The 27735-nt window shown below is 38.8% G+C and overlaps 1 protein-coding gene across 5 annotated transcripts in view; it reads right to left on the bottom strand.

Moving 5' to 3' along the window:
* Positions 1 to 27735, bottom strand: part of LOC149932731 (SAM and SH3 domain-containing protein 1-like) — a 145423-nt gene that overhangs the window by 26031 nt on the left and 91657 nt on the right. For 4 of the 5 annotated variants that reach the window (XM_090156764.1, XM_090156766.1, XM_090156765.1 and 1 more), the window contains 5 exons: positions 18575 to 18621; positions 8948 to 9187; positions 8681 to 8802; positions 8535 to 8582; positions 1712 to 1796 (listed from right to left, as the gene is read on the bottom strand). In XM_090156764.1, the coding sequence (XP_090012890.1) occupies positions 1712 to 1796; positions 8535 to 8582; positions 8681 to 8802; positions 8948 to 9187; positions 18575 to 18621 (542 nt within the window). Of the gene's footprint in view, positions 1 to 1711; positions 1797 to 8534; positions 8583 to 8680; positions 8803 to 8947; positions 9188 to 18574; positions 18622 to 21709; positions 21781 to 27735 lie in introns of those variants that run through there. The other variant, XM_090156768.1, reaches the window with a different exon arrangement.

The following is a 27735-nucleotide window of genomic DNA, read 5'->3' as shown; positions in this document are numbered from 1 at the left end:
AAAACGACCGAGATTCCGGGCGCAGTAAAAGCGACTATGTTATGACAATGGCTTAGGTATTTCGTAATCACCGATGGTAAGGCCATAAAAATATATATAATATTCCACAGTTCCTCGTTCAAATATTCGAGCCCTAAAATAGCGGGCGAGCCTAGATTCCGCTCCCATCGTCTCTCGAAGAAACGCGGGCCTGGGAATTAAGCTCTCTAATTACTCGGCTTCTGATAAAAGAGGAGCGGCTAAATGCTTTCCTTCTAAACAATGGGGAGCCGTTTTGAGCCGGGGACGCGTTGGACGCCGCTTCGGGTGACTGATTAGAAGAGACCGCCACCGCAGCCACTGTATCCTACGGATCAACTACGAAGACAGCTCGATCATAGGCCAAGAAAGAGGTGAAGGCTACGTCCTTTCCTAAACTATCCGAACCTTGGTAAGACTTAGAAGTCGAGTTCAAAGCCAAAGGGGAAACGAGAGAGAGTTCACTAGCCTTTCAAATATCAACCCAATTTAGATTCCCCCTTCATTAAACTTTCGTCACTCGAGTTTGACTTCTGAAACGATCATTTGGGAGCCCCCAGTTGAGACTATTCGGGTTTACGCTTCCTCGTTTGATTTGCCTATTTTATGTACGGCTCTTAATGAATCGGCTGTTCAAATAATGGAGAGGTTAAGCGGAGCACTGTAGAAGTTTGAAAAACAACGTCGGGTGTCGCGTGAATATTTTAGACGTTTTACTTTTCCGTTTGGTACTTCGGAATCGAAAATTTTGCAACTTCAAGACGACGCCATATTTCTGTCGAGCTAATGTGACACTTCGTAATATATTTATAGTGTTTAAATCAAAATATTGATAATTATAATTTTACAACTCCACAAATCAGAGTTATGACAACATATTATTTATCTAGAAGCGTACTTGTTAAGACGAATTTGGCGAAATAAGTACGAGTATACAAAGAGATACATTTGCGGTACACCTGGGCACACGAAGCAACAAATAATTTTATTTCTAAAAAACTCATACAAAAAGGCGTAGATAAGACACCCTAGACCCCTCGTGAAACTATTTTCGGGGTTTTAGTCGGTATCTAGCATATTATTTGATAGGAATTTAGGGGCCCCCTGAAGCCCTTTGGCCCTCCCGGATTGCGGGGTCTGCGGGGGCCTTATTTACGACACTGGGAGTCATACCCATATTACATAACGCTTGTTTTAGTTTTGTTTAAACAACATTAATTCTTCGTGTACCCTGGGTTTGCGAAAAGTGAGCAATTTGTGAAAATTCGATTGCAAAAGTACTTGATGGCGTATAGGAGCAACAAACACAAGGAGAACGCAGCTAGCCTTTTAACACGCGAACGCAGTGTTGTGTACAAATTTCATTGGACGAACTTTTACGCTGAACGTTTTACGGAAAGGGGGAAGACAATTTTCCCCTTCCGACGGCAGCAGGCGCTAAAGCGTCTAACCAATGAAAAATGTACGCAAGAAAATCCACGACTTTTGACGGGTTGCGTTCTCCTTGTGTGGGCAGTGCTGTGTTTGTTGCTCCTAGATGGCGTTGGCCGTCAAACTGAAAGCGCGCTTAACCAATTTTATAGAGTGTTTCTTCTCGAACGTCTAGATATTCCCGACGTTGTTGTTAAAACTTCTAGAGCACTTGGCTTAACCTCTCTATTATAGATAAGCCGCGGCTAGAAAAGCTTTATACCTGAATAGAAGATAGCGGACGGCTTCGGTTGGGTCTTCCTTCCGCCAGGGCCCCACAGTCCTCCACGTGTCAGCTCGGCGATCACCTTTGAAAATTTAGATAAATAATAGACGTCAAATCAATACGAAAATACAAACTGATAAAATTGGCTTATATCTAACTTCCTTTATGACACAATACGCGTCAATCGGAAATTATTAAAATAGATTAAGGCAAGAATTTGTAGTTTGGGAGATTATTTTTATCCTCGCGCTCTAACGGAGAGCTCCTTCCCCCTAAACAAAATTAACTCAGCCAGGTATCTTATTGGTTCCCTAAATATGACGTCTTACGTCGCTATTTAAACTTTTTCTCCCCTCTCGTTCCGGTGGAAATTTCGACAATGATACCCACGAGTCATTCTCCATAAGTATAAATACATTCTTGAAGAGGCTTGTTTCAAAGTTGATAATTTCCTTTATGAAGAATGCCTATACATCACGTGCGATTAGAATCATAGAATGTACTGGTATGAATATTAATTATTATTAGTGTATGAGTAAAACGATTAAACGCTTTTGGCTTCAAATAATCGTGTCATTTAGTCAGAATTTTAAAACAAGGTCAACTGCTTTTCCCACCAAAATAAATCACGCCTCGTTTATTAAATGTAAACATAGTAAGATCCGAAGAGAAAATCTACGCAATAACGTCTAGCTACACGTTCGTAAGAAATTTCTAAGAAATTGCAGTGTTTTGAGATTATTTAACAATACGTCTATAGGATGTCAAAAAACCTGCCTGTATTAAAAAATGGAGTACATCCAAGCAAACAGCTATTTATTAAAAAAGTTATTTTTATCATTTATAAACTAATACTTTATTAATATTAAATTATATTTAAAATAATTTATAAACTAATACTTTATTAATATTAAATTATATTTAAAATAATTTATAAACTAATACTTTATTAATATTAAATTATATTTTATATTATATTATATTTAAAATAATTTTTTTAAATAATATTAAATTATACTTATAATAATTCATAAACTAATAATTTAATATTTATTTATATACAATCAAATTAAATCTAAACTAATAATTAATTAATAATACATTATATTTTAATATTTATCTACTATCAAATTAATCTAAACAAATAACAAAACCAACCTTTTTCAAATCCTGCAATTCCATTTTTAGGGAGACCACACTTTTTTAACGCGCACAAAAGAAAAACACTTGGAACCGCAAAATTGTGTCAATTGTCTTAAAGCAAGGTACAATAGTCCGACGTCATACTTTGAAATGCGCCATTTCTCGCGACAAAGTTAAGATAAGGCTTTTCAAGCCATAAGAAAACACGCGTCCATCGTTCCGCGAAAACTCAATAAAACTGTTCAAAGAAAACGCGGAAAAGGTCCAGGGTGGGGAGGGGAAGAGAGGGTAATAAAAAATAAAACTTGTTGAGGCGTGGGTGTCTCGTAGGGTGGGTTCGGGGGAAAAAACCCTAAAAAGACAATCGGGTAAACTATATAGAAGAGGCCTTGATTACGCGGCTCTCGGGATACGCTTCAACAATGAAAATTCCGGGATAACAATTATCCTCGAGTCGACCGAGGCGACGTCCGACGGGCCAATATCGAAACGCTAATCTAGAGAACCAGCTGATAACAACGCCTCTTAATATGGCGCTGGAGGCCTATTTGCACCCGCTAACAAATACCGATGAAGTCACGACTGAGAAACCGGCGATCCTCAATAACAGTAGAGACGAGCTCAATTTTATCGCGAGTTTTTTTATTTTCCTTTAACGTGGCAGCACTGTTAATGGACAGGGGACGGTGGGGGGGAATGCACCTGATAGGTATAACGCTAAGTTCCGCTTAAAAAGACGCATTTGGTTCCATTTTTAGCGAGTAAAATTACCCGTGAGAAAGAAACCCATTGCCACAATTTTCGCAACGTGTTTTTTCTTCATTTGCAAAAGTTAATTTTAATTTCGGCGACATCCCTCGGAGCGATAGCGGGGATTCCGAGTGGTAGTGGTTTGGAAATGCCCTTTAAGGGGGTATTATTTAGCTAACCGGATTCGATCAAACGACCGAGCCGAGCGCCATTGTTGGTGACGTCAAGGGAGTACAAACTGGTACGTCGGTGCACGACAAACATTATCCTATCGTTTATTTCCAATTCGGCGGTTTGACCCCTTTTCCGGGCTGATGAGAACGTAATAACCTCTTCGAAAGGACATTTGTAAATGTAGAGTAAATATCTAATCAATTTAGCGAATTATCTACGATAATGGACTGCCGATATCTAGGACGCAATAGAGTTTAGAGATAGCTCGTATTACGCACGCATTCCATTTAGGCTTATATTCGGTGATAGGCCAACACTGTATTGGAATGAAATCACTGTCAAGGTGTTATTATTACATTCAGGAAAAATATGAAACGGTTATAGTGGCGATGATACAGATGGGTTGCGTTGTTCGACATTTGCGCGTTTGCCGTTTTGTTAGGATTGCGTGTTGCCGATAAAGTCTGCGTCTACTGTATACAAGATTGCCACGAAATTAAAGTCTACGAGAGATTATTTTATTTTTCAATCGGGTTACCTTCAACCCGTTGTTGACAGTGTTTGGATGTCAAGCAGTGGCGTCCCTAGGACCTTTTTTGGGCAAAGTATAGCCACCCCTCCAAATTTTAATGTTTGCCCAAATTAGCCCCTTCCACCCAAAATTAAATTCTTATAAAATGTTTTCCCAAATTAGCTCCTTCCCCCGAAAATTCAATTCTTATAATATGTTTGCCCAAATTAGCCCCTTCCCCCCAAAATTAAATTCTTATAAAATGTTTGCCCAAATTAGCTCCTTCCCCCGAAAATTAAATTCTTATAAAATGTTTGCCCAAATTAGCTCCTTCCCCCGAAAATTAAATTCTTATAAAATGTTTGACCAAATAAGCCTCCCCCCAAATTAAATTCTTAGAAAATGTTTGCCCAAATTAGCCCCTTCCCGAGGGGCTAACCACTCTTAGAAAGACTGTACACCGGACTACGCTTAGATTACCACTGCCAAAGGCAGGGACTTCAAAGATTACGCGTAGTCCCATTAGTACAGTCAAAGGTACGGCTCTGTACACCGATTACGCGGAGTGATCAGCCCCTCACCCCTTCCCCCAATTAAATTCTTATAATATTTTTTCCTAAATTAGCCCCTTCCCCTCAAAATTAAATTCTTATAAAATGTTTTCCCTAATTAGCCCCTTCCCCCCCAAAATTAAATTCTTATAAAATGTTTTCCCAATTTAGCCCCTTCCCCCCAAATTAAATTCTTATAAAATGTTTGCCCAATTTAGCCCCTTCCCCCCAAAATTAAATTCTTATAAAATGTTTTCCCAATTTAGCCCCTTCCCCCCAAAATTAAATTCTTATAAAATGTTTTCCCAAATTAGCCCCTTCCCCCCAAAATTAAATTCTTATAAAATGTTTGCCCAAATTAGCCCCTTCCCCCCCAAAAATAAATTCTTATTTAGGTTTCCACATGCCCGATCATGGAAGAGGTGTTGTGAAACCCCAAAGTTCAGTACCTACCCGAGATTGTTTTTTGGCATCTCTTTCTTGATGGAAATCATTTGATTAATATTGAAACCTAGCAGCTGGAGTGATTGAGTGGGAGGATCATATGACCTTCTAGTATAATACAAAAACATCGTCTATTTTTCCACACCGAAATTTGTTATTGCAAATTTAATATTACAAAAATACCAATATATATTCAAAGAAAGTTTCAACCATGACGTGTATAAGACTTCAATTTCCAATAATAATACCAACAATTTCTTAGCCAGGGGGTAACGATCTAGACAGTCACGCGGACGTCAATAACCCCAAAAGTCCATTAAAATAATATAAATCAAAGCGAAATGATTAAAAAGGGATTCGACCACGGACGAACAGGGAATTGCACTTCCTACTAAACCGCGTTACGTGTTTCAATGGACCGATGGTCAAGCCTATCGAAGGGGGTATAGAAAAAGACCCCGGGGTGGTGGTGGATAAATCGACCCAATGTCGCCTGTTGGTAGCGAGAAAATAGTCCATTGTTTCCGATCGAACCGAAAAAAAAATGGAAAGTGATACGGAATATATGGGGAGAAAGACTATTAACCTCGTAAATGAAATAAACGCTACGACCTCCAGGGGGCGTTGGGCTCCGACTACGTAGTAGTTACCGCAGCCTCTCTTGCGTATCCGGCATCGGCGGAGAACGAACGCGCCAGCGACACGCATCGGCTATTTTCCAAAACATTTATTTCGACGAAACAAGACGTCGCTTGCACCTGCTACGGTAACCCCTTCCTTTGTTATTTTAACCCGTGGAGCTGTAAGGGTAGGCTACCTATAATTTTCAAAGAGGCCACAGGTTTGATAAAATGGGGAGCACATTTTTTTGACATTTATGTAGGTATATCATAACTAAAATTGTTAAAAATCCATGAAATGACCGTAAAAAAATTCAAGGTTAATTTACTTATCTTTAAGAACAAAACTAGAGTTGATGTGAACTTAATATAAAACACTAGAGAAGCTACAAAATTTGTAGCTTACCTGTAAAAGGGATGCTACAGTTTTTTCCCTGACTTTTCCAGATTTTCCCTTACTTATTTTATGCCTAAATGTTTAAATTTTACTTTATACTTTAGTAAAGATTTCCCATTTGCAAACACTTTTCATGTGTTTCCCTATTTCCGTGGATTTTCCCTGACTTATTTTATGCCAAAATGTGACAATTTTTGGAACGATTTGCAATCAAAATTAAATTTCCTGACTTTTACACTAATTTTGAAAATTCCCTGACTTTTCATTGATTTTTAGACCCATTTTAAAATTGCCCGACTTTTCCTTGATTTTTAGACCCATTTTCAAATTCTCTGACTTTTCCTTGATTTTTAGACCCATTTTCAAATTCCCTGACTTTTCCTTGATTTTTAGACCCATTTTGAAATTCCCTGGCTTTTCCAGGAATTCCAGGTACTGTGGCAACCCTGTGTAAAGCCCTCCTTCGGCAGAGGAAAAAGACAGACTAATAATAGAAAACCATAAGGTGCTCTAGGTGTTTCAATTACGACACAGACTTATTACAAAACTTAAACAAGAAGTTCCTTAGTTATAGCAGACTGATAAACCAAGACCTTTACTTTTAAGAACATCATCTTTACTCCCGGAGGATTTAGTCGGACAAATAAAGGCAAAGCATAAACGACTATTTCAAAGCTTTAAATTTTCGGTATTTTTTTCACTTTGTCATTAAAGTACCCATTTCTCAAGAATAAGAAATGATAAAATTGGAATACCCAATTGTCTTGTTTTTAAGAGGATACTCATTATGTAATAATGTCAATATTATTCGCTTAAATGATTGCGGGCTAAGGTTCTTCCAGAATATTCGGAAAAGGGTGAAACAGAAAAATTGCAAAGACTTCCGCGTCTCGTATGGTCTTGAAGGGCCCAAAAATAAATGGGCCCTAAAAGAAGTCAACCGAATTTTTCGTTCGATTAGATTAGATTGCCATTTTTTGCAAATGCGTAAAACCATAAGCCTATAATAATATTCCATAAGTTTGTCACTTTGGTGAAAATTTTACTGACAAGGAGAGTACTCGAGGTGTTTATTGCCGATTTTGTGGTTTTTATTTAAGTGGTCAAAAAACTTAGAAAATAATCGGCAATAAACAACTCGGGTATTCTCCTCGTAAGAGTTAGTAACGGAGTGACGTCATTACAAGAAGAAAATTTCCCCCTAGCGAGGCGCTGGCAAAGGCTACGTGTGACCAGACATGGGCAAAATCGCTAGTGATTTTAGATTCACTCTCCCTCAAGAGTGAGAGTGTAACTAAATGAAAATCTTCACTCTTTCCCACATTCGCCGAGTGAGATTAGTCAAGGTCACTCTTTTCAGTCATATTCTTTGCGGAAATCTTGAAATTTAAGGCGGGAAATTTGAATTCGTTCCGAAAAGTATATTTGAGCCTCCTTTCCCGTTAATAGATGGCACCACGGACTCCAGTAAAGTCATTAATTTAAATGTATATTCAAATTTCCCGCCTTCATTTAATAGTCTTGAAAATTGATAAGAGTGAAAGAGGTGACCTTGACCACCTTCACTCTTTTCGCGCGAGCTCACTCGACGAGTGACGAAAAAGTGAAAACTGCACTCCTCACGAGTGGAGTTATTTATTAGGGAGTGGAGTGAGAAAAGTGTGGGGGAAAATCACTCGCAAAAATTAACTCCCAGTTTTGCCCAACTCTGCGTGTGACGCGTTAGCAAGCGGACGCAAATAGGCGACAAAGCTCGTAATATTTTCGGAAAAATATTTTAAAATAAGAAAATTCTAGATTAACTAACTAATAATAATATTTTATTTAGTTGGCCGCGCCACGTACGCCGGACTTCATACCTTTTTTTAGACAGGAGCTTACGAGTGTAAACAATTAAAAAAACAACGATATTCGATTTGTGATAGAAAATATGTATCACGTAAAATGAAAGAAACATTCGGATATGCTTTTGAAAACTTTTTTCATGAAAAATTAGAATAAAATGGTATAACAGTGTACGGAACTGTCTTTTACAATGATTTTGTCATATACAATACTGTTATGATAGATAGCTTTGTTAATATCGGCCGATATCACCGCCAATATCCCTCAGTAAAGAATAGGAAGTGTCACACTTATGAAACAATATTATACACTTATGGTAAAACTAGAAGCTTATACGCGTAGAAAGACGTTAAAACCTTTTTTATTAAAGAAAACGTGATCTTACCTCTGGATATTTTCGCTCCTTGGCCATTTCCGCTTGACGATTGCGAATCTAAAATGTATAATAAAAAAAAACTTGTAGTACCTCAAATACGATACAAAAATGCGGTATCTATCTTTGGAATGGATATGTCCGAGTTGAAAAATTACCTTCTGCACCGCTTCCTCCATGGTGAGATATCCGTCTCGAACCATCCTGAGCAATTGCACCCTTTCCTCGTCTCCAACAAGCGGCTCACTAATCTCGGCGGCATGCTGCTGGTAACCCCTCGCTGCACGGACAACGAAGACACCCCCGACGAAAAAGAACGGTATAAAATCGATCAGTGAGAAACAGAGCGCGAGCGCGCGAGCAGGTGCCTATTATCTCTCGCGAGAGACAGTGAACGGTCTCGTTAATAATAAGCGACTACTGACCATTAGATTCGGAATGATGTCCTCCCAATTTCAGCGTGAACCCGTAATTTGACCCCTTCGTAATCTGGGCCGACGACCCTTTATGCTTGGGAGAAAGACCTTTGTCCTTTTTATTGCCCAGACTGCGGAACAGTTTCCCGAGTCCCCCGCTGCCCACGCCGGACAAGACGCCGGACGTTCCTCCCGACGATCGATGTTTTTTCGAATGCTCCCCGACGCTGTCTCCATTCTCCCGCACTTCTGCAAAAGTTCAAAACTTTTCAATTCGTTCAAATCGATACAGTCAGAGTTCATATTCAAATTATGAGCTTCAGTGCTAAGTAAAAGGAACTTGGGACTCATTGAAATATTTGGCAACATTTATTGACCTCGAAGACCCATCCCTAATGATGGTAAAGCGCTTTTGTTTGACGCCAGATGTAAACAACCCGGATTCCGAGGGTGGGGTTTCGGAGGCTCTTAACCCACAGGTGAAACCCAAATCGCCACCCGATCGCTACCCCCTCACTTTATTCCTACAAGTTTGTAATCTAAAGGATTATTTTCACTAAGGCAGAAGCAAAAAATTGATTTAGGCCATGAGCTTATCATAAGGTCCCCATTGTTAAGGACTACCATAGGGACCCATGGTAACGACGTTGTCCTGGAGAAAAGAAAATTAACGAGGGTTCGTACAAAATTTCCGGAATGAAATTCCCTGACATTTCCAGGTTTTCCCTGACCAAATTGCAAAATTTCCCTGACCATTTTTGTAGAATTAATTTATGTTTTGAGGTAAAATCTTGAAAAATATTTATTATGTATTTTAAATACATCTTTAAAAAATTATTTGCCGGATTTGTTTGAGACTTGATTTAAACCCCTTTTTCCGTGATTTCTGGGAGATTTGATTTAAACCCAGATTTTTTATTTGTAGTGACCCAATTTAGTCCCGCGTTTTACTATTTGTGGGAGACTTAATTTAAACTTGTTTTTTTTGCGATTTGTTTGAGACTTGATTTAAATACTATTTCCGTGATTTCTAGGAGATTCGGTTTAAACCCATATTTTTTAATTTTTAGGAAACTCAATTTAGACATGATTTTTGCGATTTGAAAGACACTGCATTAAAATTCGCTTTCTGTAGGAGCCTCAATTAAGACTTGTATTTTACTATTTGTGGGAGACTCTATTAATACCTGCGTTTTACTATTTGTAGGAGACTATTTATACCTGTGTTTTACTATTTGTAGGAGACTCTATTTATACCTGCGTTTTACTATTTGTAGGAGACTCTATTTATACCTGCGTTTTACTATTTGTAGGAGACTCTACTAAGACTTTTTTAATGCGATTTTTAGGAGACTCGATCTAAGCTCTGGATATACTGGTAAATCTGCCGATATGAGTACAGCCAGGGTGCCCTATATGTGAGCAGTCTACTGTGATTTATAGTTAAATTCTTCACCAGTTATTGCATGGCGGTCGCTATACAGCAGACCACTTTCACGGTCGGGCGTCCGTTCAAATCCAACGTTAAAATAATTATTAAACACTGAATCAAAAATGACTACTATGTTCAGCTGCCATGCTGGATTGCAAGTTCTAAAATCTCCAGACTTCATGGCTGGCTCTAGATGCTAGGCTACTTTTAACTCAGCTCAGTTTATTTACACACTCATACGGAATAAATTTTACTTGAAAGGAAATATCCTAGTTTAAAAATTTATATATATTTATATTATTTAGTATACTTAAAAATTTTAAACGGTTATTTTATTACAAAAATTTTAGGGTTTCAAGTGAGTTGAGCTTAACCAAAATTAGCCAGCCCATCCCTTATGACCATTTTGTAACCAAGATTCAAGTTGCAATCCATCATGGCAGTTGAACAATAAGCTTTTAATAACCTGTTTAATATCAAACTTAAGTGGCCATTATATTTACGATTACTTTTATTTTAACTTCAAATTGTAACCTCTAAGCAACTTTCAAGTCCCCAGAAATGAATCTCCCCATATGAGACTAAAGTGAAGTCTTAAATAACCCTTATTCTAATCTAATATTGTAACCTCTAAGCAACTCTCAATTAAGTCTCTTTCAAGTCCCCAGAAATGAATCTCCCCATATGAGACTAAAGTGTAATCTTAAATAACCCTTATTCTAATCTAATATTGTAACCCATTATCTACTCTCATTTAAGCCTTTTTCAAGTCCCCAAAATTTAGTCTCCCAATATGAGTCTCAAACGAAGTCTTAAATAACCCTTATTCTAATCTAATATTGTTACCTCTAAGCAACTCTCAATTAAGTCTCTTTCAAGTCCTTAAAAAAGGGTCTCCCCATATGAGACGTAAGTGAAGTCTTAAATAACTCTTATTCTAATCTAATATTGTAACCCACAATCAACTCTCAATTAAGCTTCTCTCAAGTCTCCAGAATTGGGTCTTCCAAAATGAGACTATAATGAGTTTCATCTAAATATATATTAATAAAACTCTTTTAGTGAGACTAAAATAGATTTTATTTAGGACCCAAAATTCGGGTCTCAGTTTTTTATGCTTACATAATACTTAAAAATCCTTGATCCTTCATTGAGACTAATTAGCGACTAAAGTAAGACTCACATTTTGGTAAGGGTTTGCTTATGATCATTGAGTTGGGAATAATACGATAGTATTATTCCCAACTCAATGCTTATGATAGGCCTAAAGAGTGACTTAAAGACTGGTTTCCCCTAGAGCAAAAACGACACCGACGCAAAAAATCTTCGTTAGGCCTAAAACAATTTTTTTGCGGCGATGTTAAACGTTTTAGCTCTAGTGAAAATTAGCCTTAACGGGGACCTTTTGCGTCGAAGCTATCTTAGTGAAAACCAGGCTTTAGACTTAACGAAGGCTATTTTGATGCAATTTAGCAGGCTTGAAAACTTAATGAAAGCAACGCGCCCTCCTTTTCGCAAATATACTTAACCGTCGCGCTATGACCAAACTAATATTGAATGTTTGGTCAATACAGAGCGGGGTTTTAATTAGCAACACGAAATCCTCATGTTTTAATAAAAGTATGTTGATCCCAATTACATGTTTTTAGGACTCATCCTTAATGGCTCGTTTGAGCAAATAGAAAAGCCCCGTATATTTTCATGTAGGGGCCTTTTAGACAGTCTTATTTTTGGCCAATGTCCCCATCTACTACGCGTTTCACATAGAAAGGGAGCCGACACAACCAACTACAAACAAACGCTTTACGAGTGAGGTAGATTAAGTTCCATCTCCAGTCGGACCAACAGTTTCACGGGACTATATTAGTTTGCCACAGAACTACATATACAAATAGACGATAAATCGAAGGGCTTCATTGGCAGACGGAGAAAGGGGGGGGGGGGAACACGCTAGGACGCCAATATTCCGAGTGAAAATCTCACTAACTGGAGAGATGAGGAGAAACACGTACCTTTGGAGCGGCGATGTTGTTTGCTTTTGGGGGCGGAAGGCGACGTTCGACGTTTAATAGGAACGCAGAACGACATTGATTCTCATTTACCCAAGATCGGAAATCGAGGAAACCGCGAAAAACAAAAAGGCTAAACCGTTATCGCGTCGGATCTGTGACCTCGAATGGACTAAACTCGGCGGTAATATAAGGGAAGAAGCTGCGATTCTCTTCCACGTATTCTTTAGCGGGGTCGTAATGAACCCCTCCGCTCTGGTATATATCGTTTACCGACGGACAGCGCATCTTGACAGTACAGCGAGGAGTAATAGTCAGGGTGCTATATCTTGGCGCGGAACTGGGGGCTTAGCCTGTCAGGGGCATTAAAAGGGCGTCGCCCTTCGCGTGAGAAGTACGACCTATGAACTCGCCAAGAGATCTCCTCCCTTTAATACGGACTGGAGCGCCTTCAATCAATTACTCTCACCCCAAAACATCCGAGGTTACCAGAAAAAAAAATCGAACATTTTTCCTGACTAGTATCCGGTATGGCTAAAGGCTGAAATACGGAACAGTTTGCGCGTTCTTAGATCGTAGGCTTTCACGAACTAAATTTATTCCGTTATATCAGACGAAATGCACGCTTTTGTAAAACAAGAAGTGGCGTTGAAACCAAAAATCGCGGGTGTACCCATCTCGAGTATAAAATTGATTATTGGCGGGTTATCAAATATTGACATACACCCCGACGAATAAAGAAAGAGAAACTGTCAATATTTGTAGTGTTTGTGGTCGTGTTACGGAGCAATGTCGGAACGCCCTGTGTCCGGCGGGTCAAGAGATCACGCGATGAAACGGAGAAGGCTCACGCCCAGCGCGCAGTCATCCGACTATTAAAAAGTGACTCGATTAAAACCAATCTCGAAAACGAAAGACCAAGTTGACCAGTACCTTCGTGGTGCATCAACCAATTTCAGATTACTGCCGCCAGGTTTAATAGAAGCTAGGGATGACTGGCGCTAGTTACGTTCAAAAACAAGAGTGTGTTTGCAGATATATTTCGATTTAGTTCGAGGGTTAGAGAAAAAATTAAAAAAAAAAACCCCAAATAACAATTTTTTTTATTAAACCAGGTTGATTTTGTTTTAACTAGGTGGTTTTGGTTTTAACCAGGTTGTTTTGGTTTTAACCAGGTTATTTTGGTTTTAACCAGGTTATTTTGGTTTTAACCAGGTTATTGTGGTTTTAACCAGGTTATTTTGGTTTTAACCAGGTTGTTTTGGTTTGAACCAGGTTGTTTTGGTTTGAACCAGGTTGTTTTAGTTTTAACCAGTTTGTTTTGGTTTGAACCAGGTTGTTTTGGTTTTAAAATGGTTGTTTTAAAAACTGGTTAATTTTACTTTTAAACTGTTTTTTTTTCGCTTGTTTTTAATTATTTGTAACTGTACACACTGTTCTTAATTAACTTAAATTTAATTTGAGTAAAAAAAAATAAAGTACCAAAATTATATGCACAGATTAAAAAATTAACTTTAATTTCTGGAACTATTCTTAAAGGGCTCACATTTCTTTGACTCTCTTTCACGTCTTTATTAAATACTTTAAACAAACACACAAGTTTAGAGTGCCTAGTCGATTATTATTAGCCAATAATCAACTATATAACAGCAGTATCGCTTTAAAATGTGTAGTTGTAGATTATAATATTACAAATGTCTTGCCAAAAACGACGTTTTAGTTTCGATTATGTACAAATATTTAGGCCAAGAAGACGCTTTGTTTTAGTTTCATAGTGTTTTGGTAAGAAAATGTACAAATAATTGCGAAGTATTAAAAACCACTTGGTTTAACCATGTAGTTCATATTACCTGTAAAGAATTACACCGCGTATGGATATTGATAAACCATATTTTTCGATGAAATAGTATTAGAAAATCAATAAATGTCGGTCTTCAGACTCTTAACCACGCTCTATTTTTTCTTCCCAAACGTTTTTTGAAAAATCAACGGGAACCCGCGTAGATGAATAAGAAAGCGAATTAATCTTACATATTGAGTCCATATCCTGAATAATATTAAATAATTCGATTTGTTTCTGTGATATGATTTAATGTTTACACGTTAAAATATTTACCCAATACGAGAAACCAAAAGCGACCTAAGACCCAAAAGTGTGTCAACTCAACCTTTGCGCCTTTTCAAATATTTACTGACGTCGTGAGAGCATTATCCTTGGTGAGAGCTATACTAGTCTACATAACCTACTAGTTGGAATAGTACTAGCAAATATATATTTAGTCTATGTGTTGGCGCAATTTTCTTTCTTCGATTTACTCGCCGGAGACATACGTTCTAAAGCGTCTCACTCGGCGTAGCCGAAGTGGAGAAAATTTCAAATTTTGATAACATATTTTTAACCTCCTCTGCCACTCCCTCTATTAACTTCGCGACAAGCTCTCATTAAACATTATACCGTAATGACACACTTTTGAAGAAACACACTGTGCTAAAACCATCCTCCTAGCTAAAATCACAGTATTTGTCCGATAAAGAGAGGCTCCGGAATCGAAAAACCCATCCTCAAAATCATATCGAACATGGAGACGGTGGCGCCATCTACACGTTTTTAGACGCAACTATAAATATTATAATTTAAAATATTTAATATTACCAACTTTACCCGAGTATAAATATTAACGACAGCGTTTATTAAAAATAGTTAAATAATAAAGGTAGACTTTAAATCTCAGATGTCGCTAGTGACCTGCGCTTTTCCAGAATCAAATCGATACCAAAACAAGGGAGTTGGGCGGAGTGGACAGTTCGGTAGAGAGGGAGAGTTTCGTTTGGCCGACTTCTCATTTGGCCGACCACAAAATACACGTTACGCCGACTGTCCATTTGGCCGACTGCACATTTGTCCGACTGAGAAGTCGGTCATATGGACAGTCGGCCAAATGGACTGCTCATTTGACCGACTGAACATTTGTCCGACTGAGAATTCGGCCAAATGGGCAGTCGGCCAAATGGACAGTGCATTAGACCGACTGCTCATTTTTCCGACTACTCATTTAGCCGACTGCTCGTTTGGCCGACTGCTCGTTTGGCCGACTGCTCGTTTGGCCGACTGCTCGTTTGGCCGACTGCTCGTTTGGCCGACTACTCATTTGGCCGACTACTCATTTGGCCGACTACTCATTTGGCCGACTACTCATATGTCATTTAGACGATACTAGGTGCGTTTGGCTAGGTACTGTCCTCTAGGTCGCGTTTTAGAAGGCCCAGCTTGGTTATAAAGAACGGGGCTGGGGGGGCGCCGGTCCGGCCCCCCAGCGCTCGAGCGAAGCGAGTGCCCGGCGCCGTCAGGCGCCAATGCTTAGAATACATTGCCCGTTCTATAAGTCAACCTAACACTAAAGACATAGATAAGGACAGGCTATAGTATAAGAGTCAGTGAAATGAGCAGTCGGTCAAATGAGCAGTCGTTCAAATGAGCAGTCGGCCAAATGAGCAGTCGGTCAAATGAGTAGTCGGCCAAACGAGCAGTCGGCCAAACGAGCAGTCGGCCAAACGAGCAGTCGGTCAAACGAGCAGTCGGTCAAATGAGTAGTCGGACAAATGAGCAGTCGGTCAAACGAGCTGCTCATTTGGCCGACCAGAATTTCAGATAAAAGAGTAGTCGGCCAAAAGAGTAGTCGGCCTAATGAGTAGTCGGCCATATGGTCTGCTCATTTGGCCGACCGAAAAGTCGACCAAATGAGCTGTCGGCCAAATGGGCATTCGGACATATGAGCAGTCGGCCAAATGCGGAGTCGGCCAAATGCACCCCACCCGGTAGAGACCAAGGGTAGAGACCCGATACAGGTATTGCGCAAGCGAGAGAGACAACTTCCAGGTGCTAAGGGAATATTGCGGTGTACCGAAACCAGCAATCTCTGATTTCAAATTTTGCACGCGTGTCTGGTAAACAGGTTTATTAGCATACGCTCAGGGACGCCAAAACATAGTACCTTCTGTTAATTAGTAAACAATGAAAAAAAAAAGGCCTAAGAGGGGTATTTAACGGCTCATCACCTTTTGAGTTATTTATGAGTTAAGTCTCGAAAAACGTGGTGGGGGATACTCCTCTGATACTTCGTCGGTTATTTATGATTAGCAATTTGTCTCAAATATATTTTTTCTTTCCATCGCAAAGGCCGGCAGCAATATCGTTGCCGATATTTAAAAAAAAAATACCCTTAAATTCTCGAGGGGGATAAATCTAACAGACGTCACCGAGTTATTAGTCCAAAGGGATTCCGCGACGGGGCATTAGCTAAATTTAGTTAAAAAAAATAAAGGGGGTACGGGAAAGAGGTAACGAGAGACTGCAACTACGAAAAAATCCCATCAAAGCCCCTTTAGCTATTTGACTCGTGAGTCTAATTAACTTGGTTGCCAAACCAGAAAGAAGAGAAATTTTTGATGGGAGCATCCCTCGTGCTCTCGTGAGTAATGGCTCTCCCCGAACGCGCCAAAAAAAGGGCACCCCCCCAACTGAAAAATGAATACCAACGTTCTCCCCGAATATTTTTTCTATACAAGAGGCCAGCGGAAAAAAAAGTTATTTTTTCCCATACTATTGGAGGCTAGAGAGAAAAAATGTGATCTTTAACGAAATAGAGAGATTTATTTGAGAAGCGAATTCTCATTTTTCACGCTCGGCGCGCGGTTACTTATTACAAGCCCTATCCAATATATTCTCCTCTACGCTACGAAACACACACACACACACTCTACCTCCGAAATATAATAAAGTTAACGGGCGATAAAAATAGAAGACAAATTTGCCGCCTAAAAAGCTCCGGGCGATATTCTTTTAACATTAATATCGGGAACAAGACGGCGCGTTTGACCGCCATTCACGCCACCCACCCCCCGAGGGACTACCATCAATTAACTTTCGTTTGTTTTGGGTTCCACGAGTTTAAAAGACAACAAGCGTAAAGCGCAAACTTCATTAATTAAATTAATTGAAGTTGTATACATCATTAGAAAACCTAAATTAAAAATACAAGTACATCTTCCGAAATACGGAATTAGTTCGGTAAAAGTAGTGGTAGCCTTCGTTTAAAGGAATTAATTCGCTAGTTATCGATTAGGGGAACCAAGTCTGTTCACGAAATAATTCGATGAGGCAAAAAATAATAATCGATACGTATAAAATCAATATATCCGAGATGAAAACAAAGAAGGGGGGGGGGAAATGGCCCATACATTTAAAACAATTTTCCTCTTTCGGAAAATATGGCAATATTCGTTTTTACCCTATCGTCAACGAGATGGCGCCACGAAAGGAATCCAATAAAATATCGATCGAAGCGTAATCCGTCGGAGGAGAGGGACTCGGAGAGGAGAAACCAAATCCATACGAAGAATGGGAGGATGTTCAGCGGGGACGGCCGACGCGAAGGGCCAGCGGTGGGCCGGCCACTTTGGCACGCGGGTCACGAACCGAGTTCGCCAAAAATGCCACTTCTCTAAACGATCCGGGTTCAACGCCTCACTCGTGATTACGGCTTTTGATTAACGAGGCCGCTCAAAAATCCACACCCGGCCGACGAAAAGCCACGCTACAAAACACCAATCATCCGACATTGAACTACAAACTACCCGAGAAGGGTAAAGTTTGAACGGACCTAATCCGCGTCGAGCACCCATCAAAACGGCCGGGTTACGACTAACCCAAAAAGGCACCTTCCCCAATTTCGTGATTCAACCTTGGTAATGGGCCTACACGCTTGTAGGGCATCACGAAATTAAGTAAACTCGGTTATAGATAGACTTACAAGGAGAGAGAGAAATGTAGGCTCGTGGTCGGCCCCTTCAAATTACGGCTGTCAAGAGCGCCAACATAATTACAGACCACCATTAAAGATTTACTCTTTACTCGTACGTATCATCCTTCCTTTTTTCCGAGAAAAGCGAGAGAGAGATAAAAGGGAATGCTAGCCTATCCGATTTCAACAAGTACTTTCTCTAAAAGGTAGTCCGCGCGCGGGTAAGACTCGGGGATTTGGCAAATCGATACGTTTCTCAGACTGGTTAGGTACGATACCTTAGCAACGCGCCGCTTCTACAAGGACACACTCCAGCGGGGAGAATTATCCGATTATTATACTAATGTCGTTACCGGATAAGGTAATAAGTTGTATTCGGAAATTTTATATTTACCTGTAGGACAAGGTTCGTAAGAAAGTTTCAGCCTTGGACTAATACACCTGTAATTAAAATAAAAGTAATTAGAAAATTGAAATATTTTGGTAAAAAATAGGTTTAAGATTGGAAAAAGGAAATCCTAGATCAGGATGTATTCGGGTTAACAGAAAATGTGTGGGTAGCATAGTGATTCCCGGATGAAAAACCACGCCCCTTCGCCTTTAAGCGTGTTATCTTTCTTCCCTTTTCCGGGTCAAGGTGGGGATACACTTTGGTTCAATTGCGGGTTCCTTTCTTCGTGATAATATTTTCCATGAATCGTGAAAACCGAGGCTATAGTTGCAGCTTGGATTAATAATAGTAGTTCCTACTTTGAAAAAAAAAACTGACCAGCAAATGGCTTTTGCGACAGCAGCGCCACTTCGGCGGAGTTGGCGGAGAATTTCCGAAACTCCCGTAACCCGTAGCCTTCTACAATGCAGAACCCGTAACAAACGCTTAGCAAATGCACTATAGAGTGATATATCCAGGTAGGAACTACTATTATTTATCCAAGGTTGCAGCCACCTAGGAGCAACAAACACAAGGAGAACGCAGCTAGCCTTTAAACACGCTAACGCAGTGTTGTGTACAAATTTCATTGGACGAACCTTTTCGCTGAACGTTTTACGGGCGGGGGGAGAAAACAATTTCCGAATTTTCTCCTTCCGACGGCAGAAGGCGCTAAAGCCAATGAAAAATGTACGCGAGAAAATGCACGACTTTTGAGGGGTTGCGTTCTCCTTGTGTGGGGTGCTGTGTTTGTTGCTCCTAGCAGCCACACATTATCGATTTACCCGTATACATTGTTGCTATAACAACATAATATCTGAATTTCAACTAACTGGGCCTATTTTAGGGGTTTATAGTAAAAAACCTTTCAGACTGATAAACAAAACTTCCCCAACCAAATTAAACGTTTAACGTCATTCTCCGCAAGGTGGATCGTTTAATTAACCATTTATACCAGCAGGTTTAACTGTCGCTAGTTAAGTTTTTAGAATACGCTCCATTTAAAAGGTATTCGTTACAATTTAGACGCGGCTTAGTTATAACATATGGCTAGAAGCTTTTAACTTAATTTCTTCTTGGGGCGGTTTTTTAGTCCCGTTTATTTGTTTTCACTATTTTTACGGCGTTTCTTGGCGCGACGGTAAAGAAAGTTCTTAACACATTTAGCAGACGAGCCTCGAATCGGAAGTAGTTAAAAGGTTGGCCAGTACGAGGAGGACATCGCCTTTACGACGTCTGTTCGTCCGAGACAAAGCGTACGGATAGTGAAGTCGAAGGGAAAACGGGAGTTAAGTCTACGTACGGTGGAGTGGCAAAAGTTTACAGCACCGTCTGGCGGGGAGGTGTTGTCCTTTATGGCGGACGCGTGGGTGGTATATCGAGGCTATGTTTGACCTACCTAAACAAACCGAAACTAGGCGGGGGCCCCTAGTTCTCTTCCCCGCAGACCTCTAAATTTTTTCCAAGTAGCTCGGCGAGAGGGAGATTTGGGAACAGTTTACTCTTACAATGTTGGTAGACGGCGTATCAAGAAACCCGACAACTTCCCAGCCGCCGTTGACAGGTTAATTGGCAATAAACGAAAAACACCCTCACGCCACACTGTTCCCCCGAATTAAATCGAGTCATCCCAGTCAGCTTCGAAACCACCCGCGCCGAAAATCCACCGCCTCCCGCGATCGAAACTAATATTTAGTTTCTCCGCTTTCTCGCTAGATGGCGGCGGCGCCTCGTCACCGCCAACCGAACGGAATATTTAAAGCGAGGATCAGTGCTTCCACTCTGGGAAATTTGAAATTCCCTTTTTCTATATTAGGTAACCAAAAAAATTCCCCTTTTTAATGTTAGAAATTCCCTCAAAATTTCCCTATTGATTTCTAACGTAATATGAGTTAAATATAATATTTTCAACTAATATTTAAGTCAATGAATATTTTCAAATAAAGCTATTTTATTATTATGGACCAGAATTTGGCAAAATAGGAACATTGTTTATTTTTTTTACTACATGCTTTTTAGTAATATTGTTAAGTTAACGACACCACTTTTTAGGTTAAGGTACTAACAACGACTTAACCCGGTTTAGTCCACACTCGTTAACCCCGTTTTAGTAACTAGGCAAGACATTAGGCCCTGTCTCTAGTTCGTTTATTCGAGTCCGAGTTGACACGGGAAAACCTTCTCCCCTAAAGCGATCTGGGCATCGCTTTTATATTCGAATATTGAGGCTACGCCCCCCTGAGTAAGGAAACTAAACCGGGCGAAGGTCGGGAGTACCGTTTAATTAAAACATATATTTTTTAACATTTATTTACATATCATATATCGTAACAATATCACATGTGGTACATATAGAGGTCGGCGTTTGAATAAGAAATTATACGATTGTTTATATTTATCCATAACCGAGAATTATTCAGAAATATTCGAAAAAAATGATTAATTTTGCATGTTAAATCGTTGTTTAATCGTATAATTTATTCGTATAAAACAAATAATACTAATTTTAATGATTAATTGAAATTTTTGCGGTTAATTTATTTGTTCCGCCGACCTCTAGGTACATATTAGTAATATCTATAAATTTGCATTTTATTCAAATGCACCATCCTGAGTAATCAAGGTCTCATTTACTCTAGATTGTGCAACAGAAGCGCTTGCATTAGATTTAACAACATCTGTTAATCACATGAATAGCCATTTTTTCTTTTCATACCTAATTTTCAATGAACTTTATTCTACTCATAATAGAGGTGACTTACATTGTTTTCCAGAAAAATGGGAAATTCCCCTTTTTTCCCAATAAAAATCCCTTTTCTAATATTTAAAGTTGAAAATTCCCTACAAGTGGAAGCACTGGCGAGGATCGAAACTAAAAGGGGGTAATTTCTCACGGTACGTTTATAAAAAAGAAGAATAAAAATTATCCGCGAAAGAAAGTTTTGAGGAGAACGATATTTCCACTCCAAGTATCAAAGAAAGCCGACTTTTCCTTCCAAGTTTAACACCAATTTATCAGAAGTCAGCCGAAAAGTTTCGATCACTTCCCCCTTTTCCATCCACCCATAATTGCATTAAAATAAGAAGCGAGTAAATTACTTCTTCGTCGCGATAAAAAGAACACCACACAGCCCGCTGATAGATCGTATATCCATAGGATCATTAATTTTACCCCTTATTACGGGCGTCTTATTCAAAAGCTAAATAATGCAGAGGTACCCGTATGCCAATGTATAATAATAGGAGCTGATTCGCTGTAGCGGGGAGGGGGTTAAAATATACATTTGGGCCTAATAGTTGGCGGCACGTATGAAAACGAGTCGCACTCCGCGATATTAGCAAAAAACAATAGAATACGTTTACGTCGGTCATAAATTATAGATTAACTAGGAAAGGGGCTTAAAAGTCGCTTACACTTAAGTCACCCGGGGAAGCCGAGCTTCAGGCTGAGTGCGGGGGGGGGGGAGAGAAGGGGGAGGGGTACTCAAATAGCGGAAAAACAAATACAGACGGAGTTAATATGAAAAACCAATTTCTAGTTTCGGATTACGTTCAAAATGTAAAAAGCAAATATTGCTCGGAATAATAAGTCTCGTTAGTATGCGACAAATTCCCGATTTCTCCCATACTACACGGGGTTCTATATTGAAATATCTCGTAGTTTACTTTAATTCTTTTATTTCCGCCCACTTGTTTCCTAAAATCGCCTACTTCATTTTCTCTAGTATCGCGATAACTCATATTTCAGCTTAGGTATTTACCAAAATGTATTAATTTATGCTTGGATATTATAACGGCCATGTTATAATCCATCTCATGCTCTGAACCGTTAAACTCCTTAATCCTAAACCAAAACCAAATTGGACTGGCATCTCATTTGTTCCTTAAAAGAGTGGGGTTCGACATTTGCAAATTTTGAGGTTTCAGAAGTCAGAAACTAATTTCGAGATTTCAGAAATCAGAAACTAATTTTGAGATTTCAGAAATCAGAAACGAATTTTGAGAGTTCAGAAATCGGAAACTAATTTTGAGAGTTCAGAAATCGGAAACGAATTTTGAGAGTTCAGCAATCAGAAACTAATTTTGAGATTTCAGAAATCAGAAACTAATTTTGAGATTTCAAAAAACATTTTTATCTAGAGGGTACGTAATTCGCCAAGATTTCGGAATTTTAAAGTTGATTTCAAGATTTCTAAAAACATTTTTCTCAAGTGTACGGTATTTCTACGAATGGGAAAAATAGGATTATATTTCTAAAAATATAGGACTTTATAGGACTATTTTTACAAAATTATAGGCTTTTATAGGACTATATATGCTATTTAATTTACTAACTTTATGCTTTTAAAAACAAAATATATATTTAGATAAATAAATCTTTGTTTTTCACCTAAAAATAGAAACTATTTAACCTTTTTTTCACAAAAATATACTAGTAGCTAACCATGTTAACAATAACAAAAGTATAGACTAGAATTACTTGGTATAGGAATTTATCCTATAGCTAAATCTAGCAATTTCACTGAGTGGCTGGATTTGAAATGGGGCAAAATGTCAAAATTATAGGATTTTATAGGACTTTTTGAAAATATAGGATTTTATAAGAATTGTGGGACCTCTGGGGTCCCTGGTTTTTACTTTCCCCCACTCATGATGGGGGAATAGGGCCATGATATTCTAGGTACCTTTTCGGTATTTAGCAATGGGTCCTCCTTATCGAAAATAACTCAACTGTGCGATTTTGTAATTACAACGGTGGCGAGTGGTTTCGGTGTCGCTGTCCGTCATTTGAGTCAAATCTATCGGTTTCGAATAGACGCGAAAAAGCCTTCATTGGTGGGCCATATCTGGACGAGGCATTACGGGAGTAATTGCTTTATAAAGGAAAAATAACAAGATCTGTCTTCGAGAGAGAGAGCTCCCAAAGTATCGAGAAAAAGCAACTGTGAAAAAAGATCGTCCCGCGACCGAACGAAAGAGAGAAATCGTGGAAAAAAGAACGAAAAAACCGTGGTCGATAATAAGCCGCAAAAATTGGGTTTTCCGCGGCCATACATCAGAAAAACTGGGTGCCATCAAAAAGCTTTAGGCTAGGTCAACATAGACGTTATTACGGAGAAAGCGATACCTTCTACCGGCACTCTTAAGCCCCACTCCTCAACCTAGTAAGCGTAGCGAACGGCTAAGCCTATCAAGAAAATTAAAGAATACTGATAAGGGAAGAGCAACCGAGCGTTTCTTTCCGCTGGCTAAAGTGCGGTCGAGAATATTTTACTGTCTAATAAAAATTGGAAAAAACCTCCAATTTTTAAAAATAAGAATACCCCATTTAACGGATCGGCAGGCGGCGGAACCTTTCACCTTTTCCGACCTTTCTTTTTATCATTTCTTCAAACAGTAGCTAAAGCCATTCGACCCGGATAACGGAGAAAGTAAAGGAATAATAGAGTTTGAAGTATCCAGTCAATAAATAGAAAAAGTTGGGGCGATAAATTCGGCGGTGGCTGAAAAATATCCAAACCTTTTCGGTTTGACCGCTGACCTACGAGAGGGTATATTTATACTAATCGAATAGCGGAGACCATCGATATCGGCGGCAATAAGCACCTGAGACGAGCTTCTCTTTCTTCGGCCACTCTCAGCCGTCTCATCCTCGGCCGAGAAAAATGAAAAGAGCCCCGAAGATCCATTCATTGATTCGATGCGGATAAAAGTTTTTCTGGACGTTTCTCCTATTTCCCCGGTAACGAGAAAAGCAACTTTTCTCTATAATTCTTTTGTTTTTGCCGCTGTGCCAAAGACTGGCGCGGGACGACTCGCGGGGATAGATGGCCCAAAATAAGTCTTTTACCGACCCCCGCCCGCCGGTCGGCTGATATACGCGATATAGAGCCCCAGAAGCGTCACCCGAAATATACGGAGCGTTAGTCCAAGATGAGGCAACACCGAAATTTCTCCCTTTTTTTACCGTATATATAGTATTTTTATTATGACAACAATGACAAATGTAGATAGAGCCATAAATCACGGACCTAGACATCCCGACTAAAGCAAAATACTTTCTTCTCTTGGACAACAAGTCGTACCGTTCGAATTTCCAACCCTTTTCCAACGTAAAAGAACTTTATGCAAATCTGTAAATTTTGTATTTTTATACTTTGGCAGTTTTATTTAAGCACGAGCTGGTTTAGAGGTATACACATCGTATAAGTAATCATGGGGATAACTGGAAAATAAAATCAGTTGAAAAGTGTGAGAAATCCTATTAAATCACCGAAAAATTAAATCAGTGGAAAAGTGTGATGAATTCGAGGAAATCAGTGGAAAAGTGTGAGAAATCATTTTAAATCACCGAAAAATTAAATCAGTGGAAAAGTGTGAGAAATCATTTTAAATCACCGAAAAATTAAATCAGTGGAAAAGTGTGAGAAATCATTTTAAATCACCGAAAAATTAAATCAGTGGAAAAGTGTGAGAAATCATTTTAAATCACCGAAAAATTAAATCAGTGGAAAAGTGTGAGAAATCATTTTAAATCACCGAAAAATTAAATCAGTGGAAAAGTGTGAGAAATCATTTTAAATCACCGAAAAATTAAATCAGTGGAAAAGTGTGAGAAATCATTTTAAATCACCGAAAAATTAAATCAGTGGAAAAGTGTGAGAAATCATTTTAAATCACCGAAAAATTAAATCAGTGGAAAAGTGTGAGAAATCATTTTAAATCACCGAAAAATTAAATCAGTGGAAAAGTGTGAGAAATCATTTTAAATCACCGAAAAATTAAATCAGTGGAAAAGTGTGAGAAATCCTTTCAAATCACCGAAAAATTAAAAGTGTGAGAAAACCGAAGAAATCGTCGAACATTGAGAAAAATAACTGGAATCACAGATTTTTAGAGAAAACGTAATAAGGTATAAAGGAATTATAGTAAATTTATAGGTAAATATTGGAAGAAAATTGGGATAAAAAAGGAAAAAATTAGAGAAAATTATTTATACAACAACAGAAAACGATTGTCAAAAATGTTTAAAGGGGGTATAACATTCACAATTTGATAACCGATAAAAATAGTCGAAAACTATCGACGAACAGTGTTGGAAATAAGCATCGTTTTAAAGACTTCTAAGGGTAAATAAAATATCAACAATTTTAATTGAGTTAAAATATAGGGTATTATAGGAAATTTAATGAAATTATATGAGAAAAAAGGAAGGACGTTAAATTATAGGAATAAATAGGAAATATAGGAACTGTGGTCACCCTTAAAATTCCACTTTCGCATCTTTTTGAGGCTATATTATTTTCTAACATTATTGCAATTTTGCACTCGACTATTTCCAGCATCGTAACAATTTTACCCATTAAGGCAAACTTGAATATAACAACGCGAATATAGTCCCGTAAGGACAGACACGGACGTGGGCATACGCGGATCGCCATTTAAGCGGGTCAACTATAAAACCGTCAGTGGAGGGTTTTAGGAATCGCTCGGCGTAGAATACTTAAGCTTAATTCCATCGCTTAAAGTTTGTTTTTGACGAGCGAGAGAAGAGCCTTTCTTTCTCGCGTTTTTTTATTATTTTTACTTTTTTTTTCTTTAACTTAAAATCCCTTTTAAAAACGTTAACGTTTTCTGGAGAGCGTAGCGAGAGGGCCATTGTGATGCTAATATCGCGGCAGCCAGTTTTCTAATAGGAAGAAGCAACATCGCTACTAAAGTGTTGGAGGAAGGCTTTTCTCGTCTCGTCCATTCAATAGATTGCGGTTGAATTGAACTTTTTCCTCGCAGAAATAAAAAAGGCCGCGCTATTTTATATAAAAAAGGACTCGGCTTTTTTGTTACTCGGAGATTCGCTCTTTTTTTTCTCGGGAAAAGCAGCTCGCTTCGAAGCACTCGTAACAACGAGATGAAAGAATGCGGCCCGAAACACTGATGGTCTTTCGGGTACCCCGCCGCGCCTAACACCAGAGGCTGATAAAACCCTTCACCTCTCTACCCGTTGCCTCGATTCCCCGTAAGTAAGAAATTGCCATCTATGCAAGGACAAAGGACAACCGGATAAGGACAAATACCCGTGTCGCGGCTATTCTTCCCTATTAAATAGGGCACTGGGGTTCCTCTATACTAAAACAATTATAAATTACAACAAAAAGGTTACGGAACGTACTGATATGGGATATTTAAAATAATTCAAATACAACTATATATTATCTATGCTATATTCAAACATCTCCTATCCTATATTCTTGCATCACTTATCCTATATTCGTACATCTCCTATCCTATATTCGTACATCTCCTATCCTATATTCGTACATCTCCTATCCTATATTCGTACATCACCGATCCTATATTCGTACATCACCGATCCTATATTCGTACATCACCGATCCTATATTCGTACATCACCGATCCTATATTCGTACATCTCCTATCCTATATTCGTACATCTCCTATCCTATATTCGTACATCTCCTATCCTATATTCGTACATCTCCTATCCTATATTCGTACATCTCCTATCCTATATTCGTACATCTCCTATCCTATATTCGTACATCACCGATCCTATATTCGTACATCACCGATCCTATATTCGTACATCACCGATCCTATATTCGTACATCACCGATCCTATATTCGTACATCTCCTATCCTATATTCGTACATCTCCTATCCTATATTCGTACATCTCCTATCCTATATTCGTACATCTCCTATCCTATATTCGTACATCTCCTATCCTATATTCGTACATCTCTTATCCTATATTCGTACATCTCTTATCCTATATTCGTACATCTCTTATCCTATATTCGTACATCACCGACCCTATATTCGTACATCACCGAACCTATATTCGTACATATCCTATCCTATATTCGTACATCTCTTATCCTATATTCGTACATCTACTATCCTATATTCGTACATCTCCTATCCTATATTCGTACATCTCCTATCCTATATTCATCCATCACCGATCCTATATTCGTACATCTCCTATCCTATATTCATACATCACCTATCCTATATTCATACATCACCTATCCTATATTCTCTATCCTGTATTCATATCACCTATCCTACCACATATGCTACATTTAAATATATCTATCCTA

Source organism: Leiobunum rupestre, chromosome 8 (genome assembly GCF_980474605.1).
Source record: "Leiobunum rupestre chromosome 8, qqLeiRupe1.1.hap1, whole genome shotgun sequence".
Classification (NCBI taxonomy): domain Eukaryota; kingdom Metazoa; phylum Arthropoda; class Arachnida; order Opiliones; family Sclerosomatidae; genus Leiobunum; species Leiobunum rupestre.
Note: the sequence above shows the minus strand (reverse complement) of the source record. Positions and strands in the feature narration are given on the sequence as shown.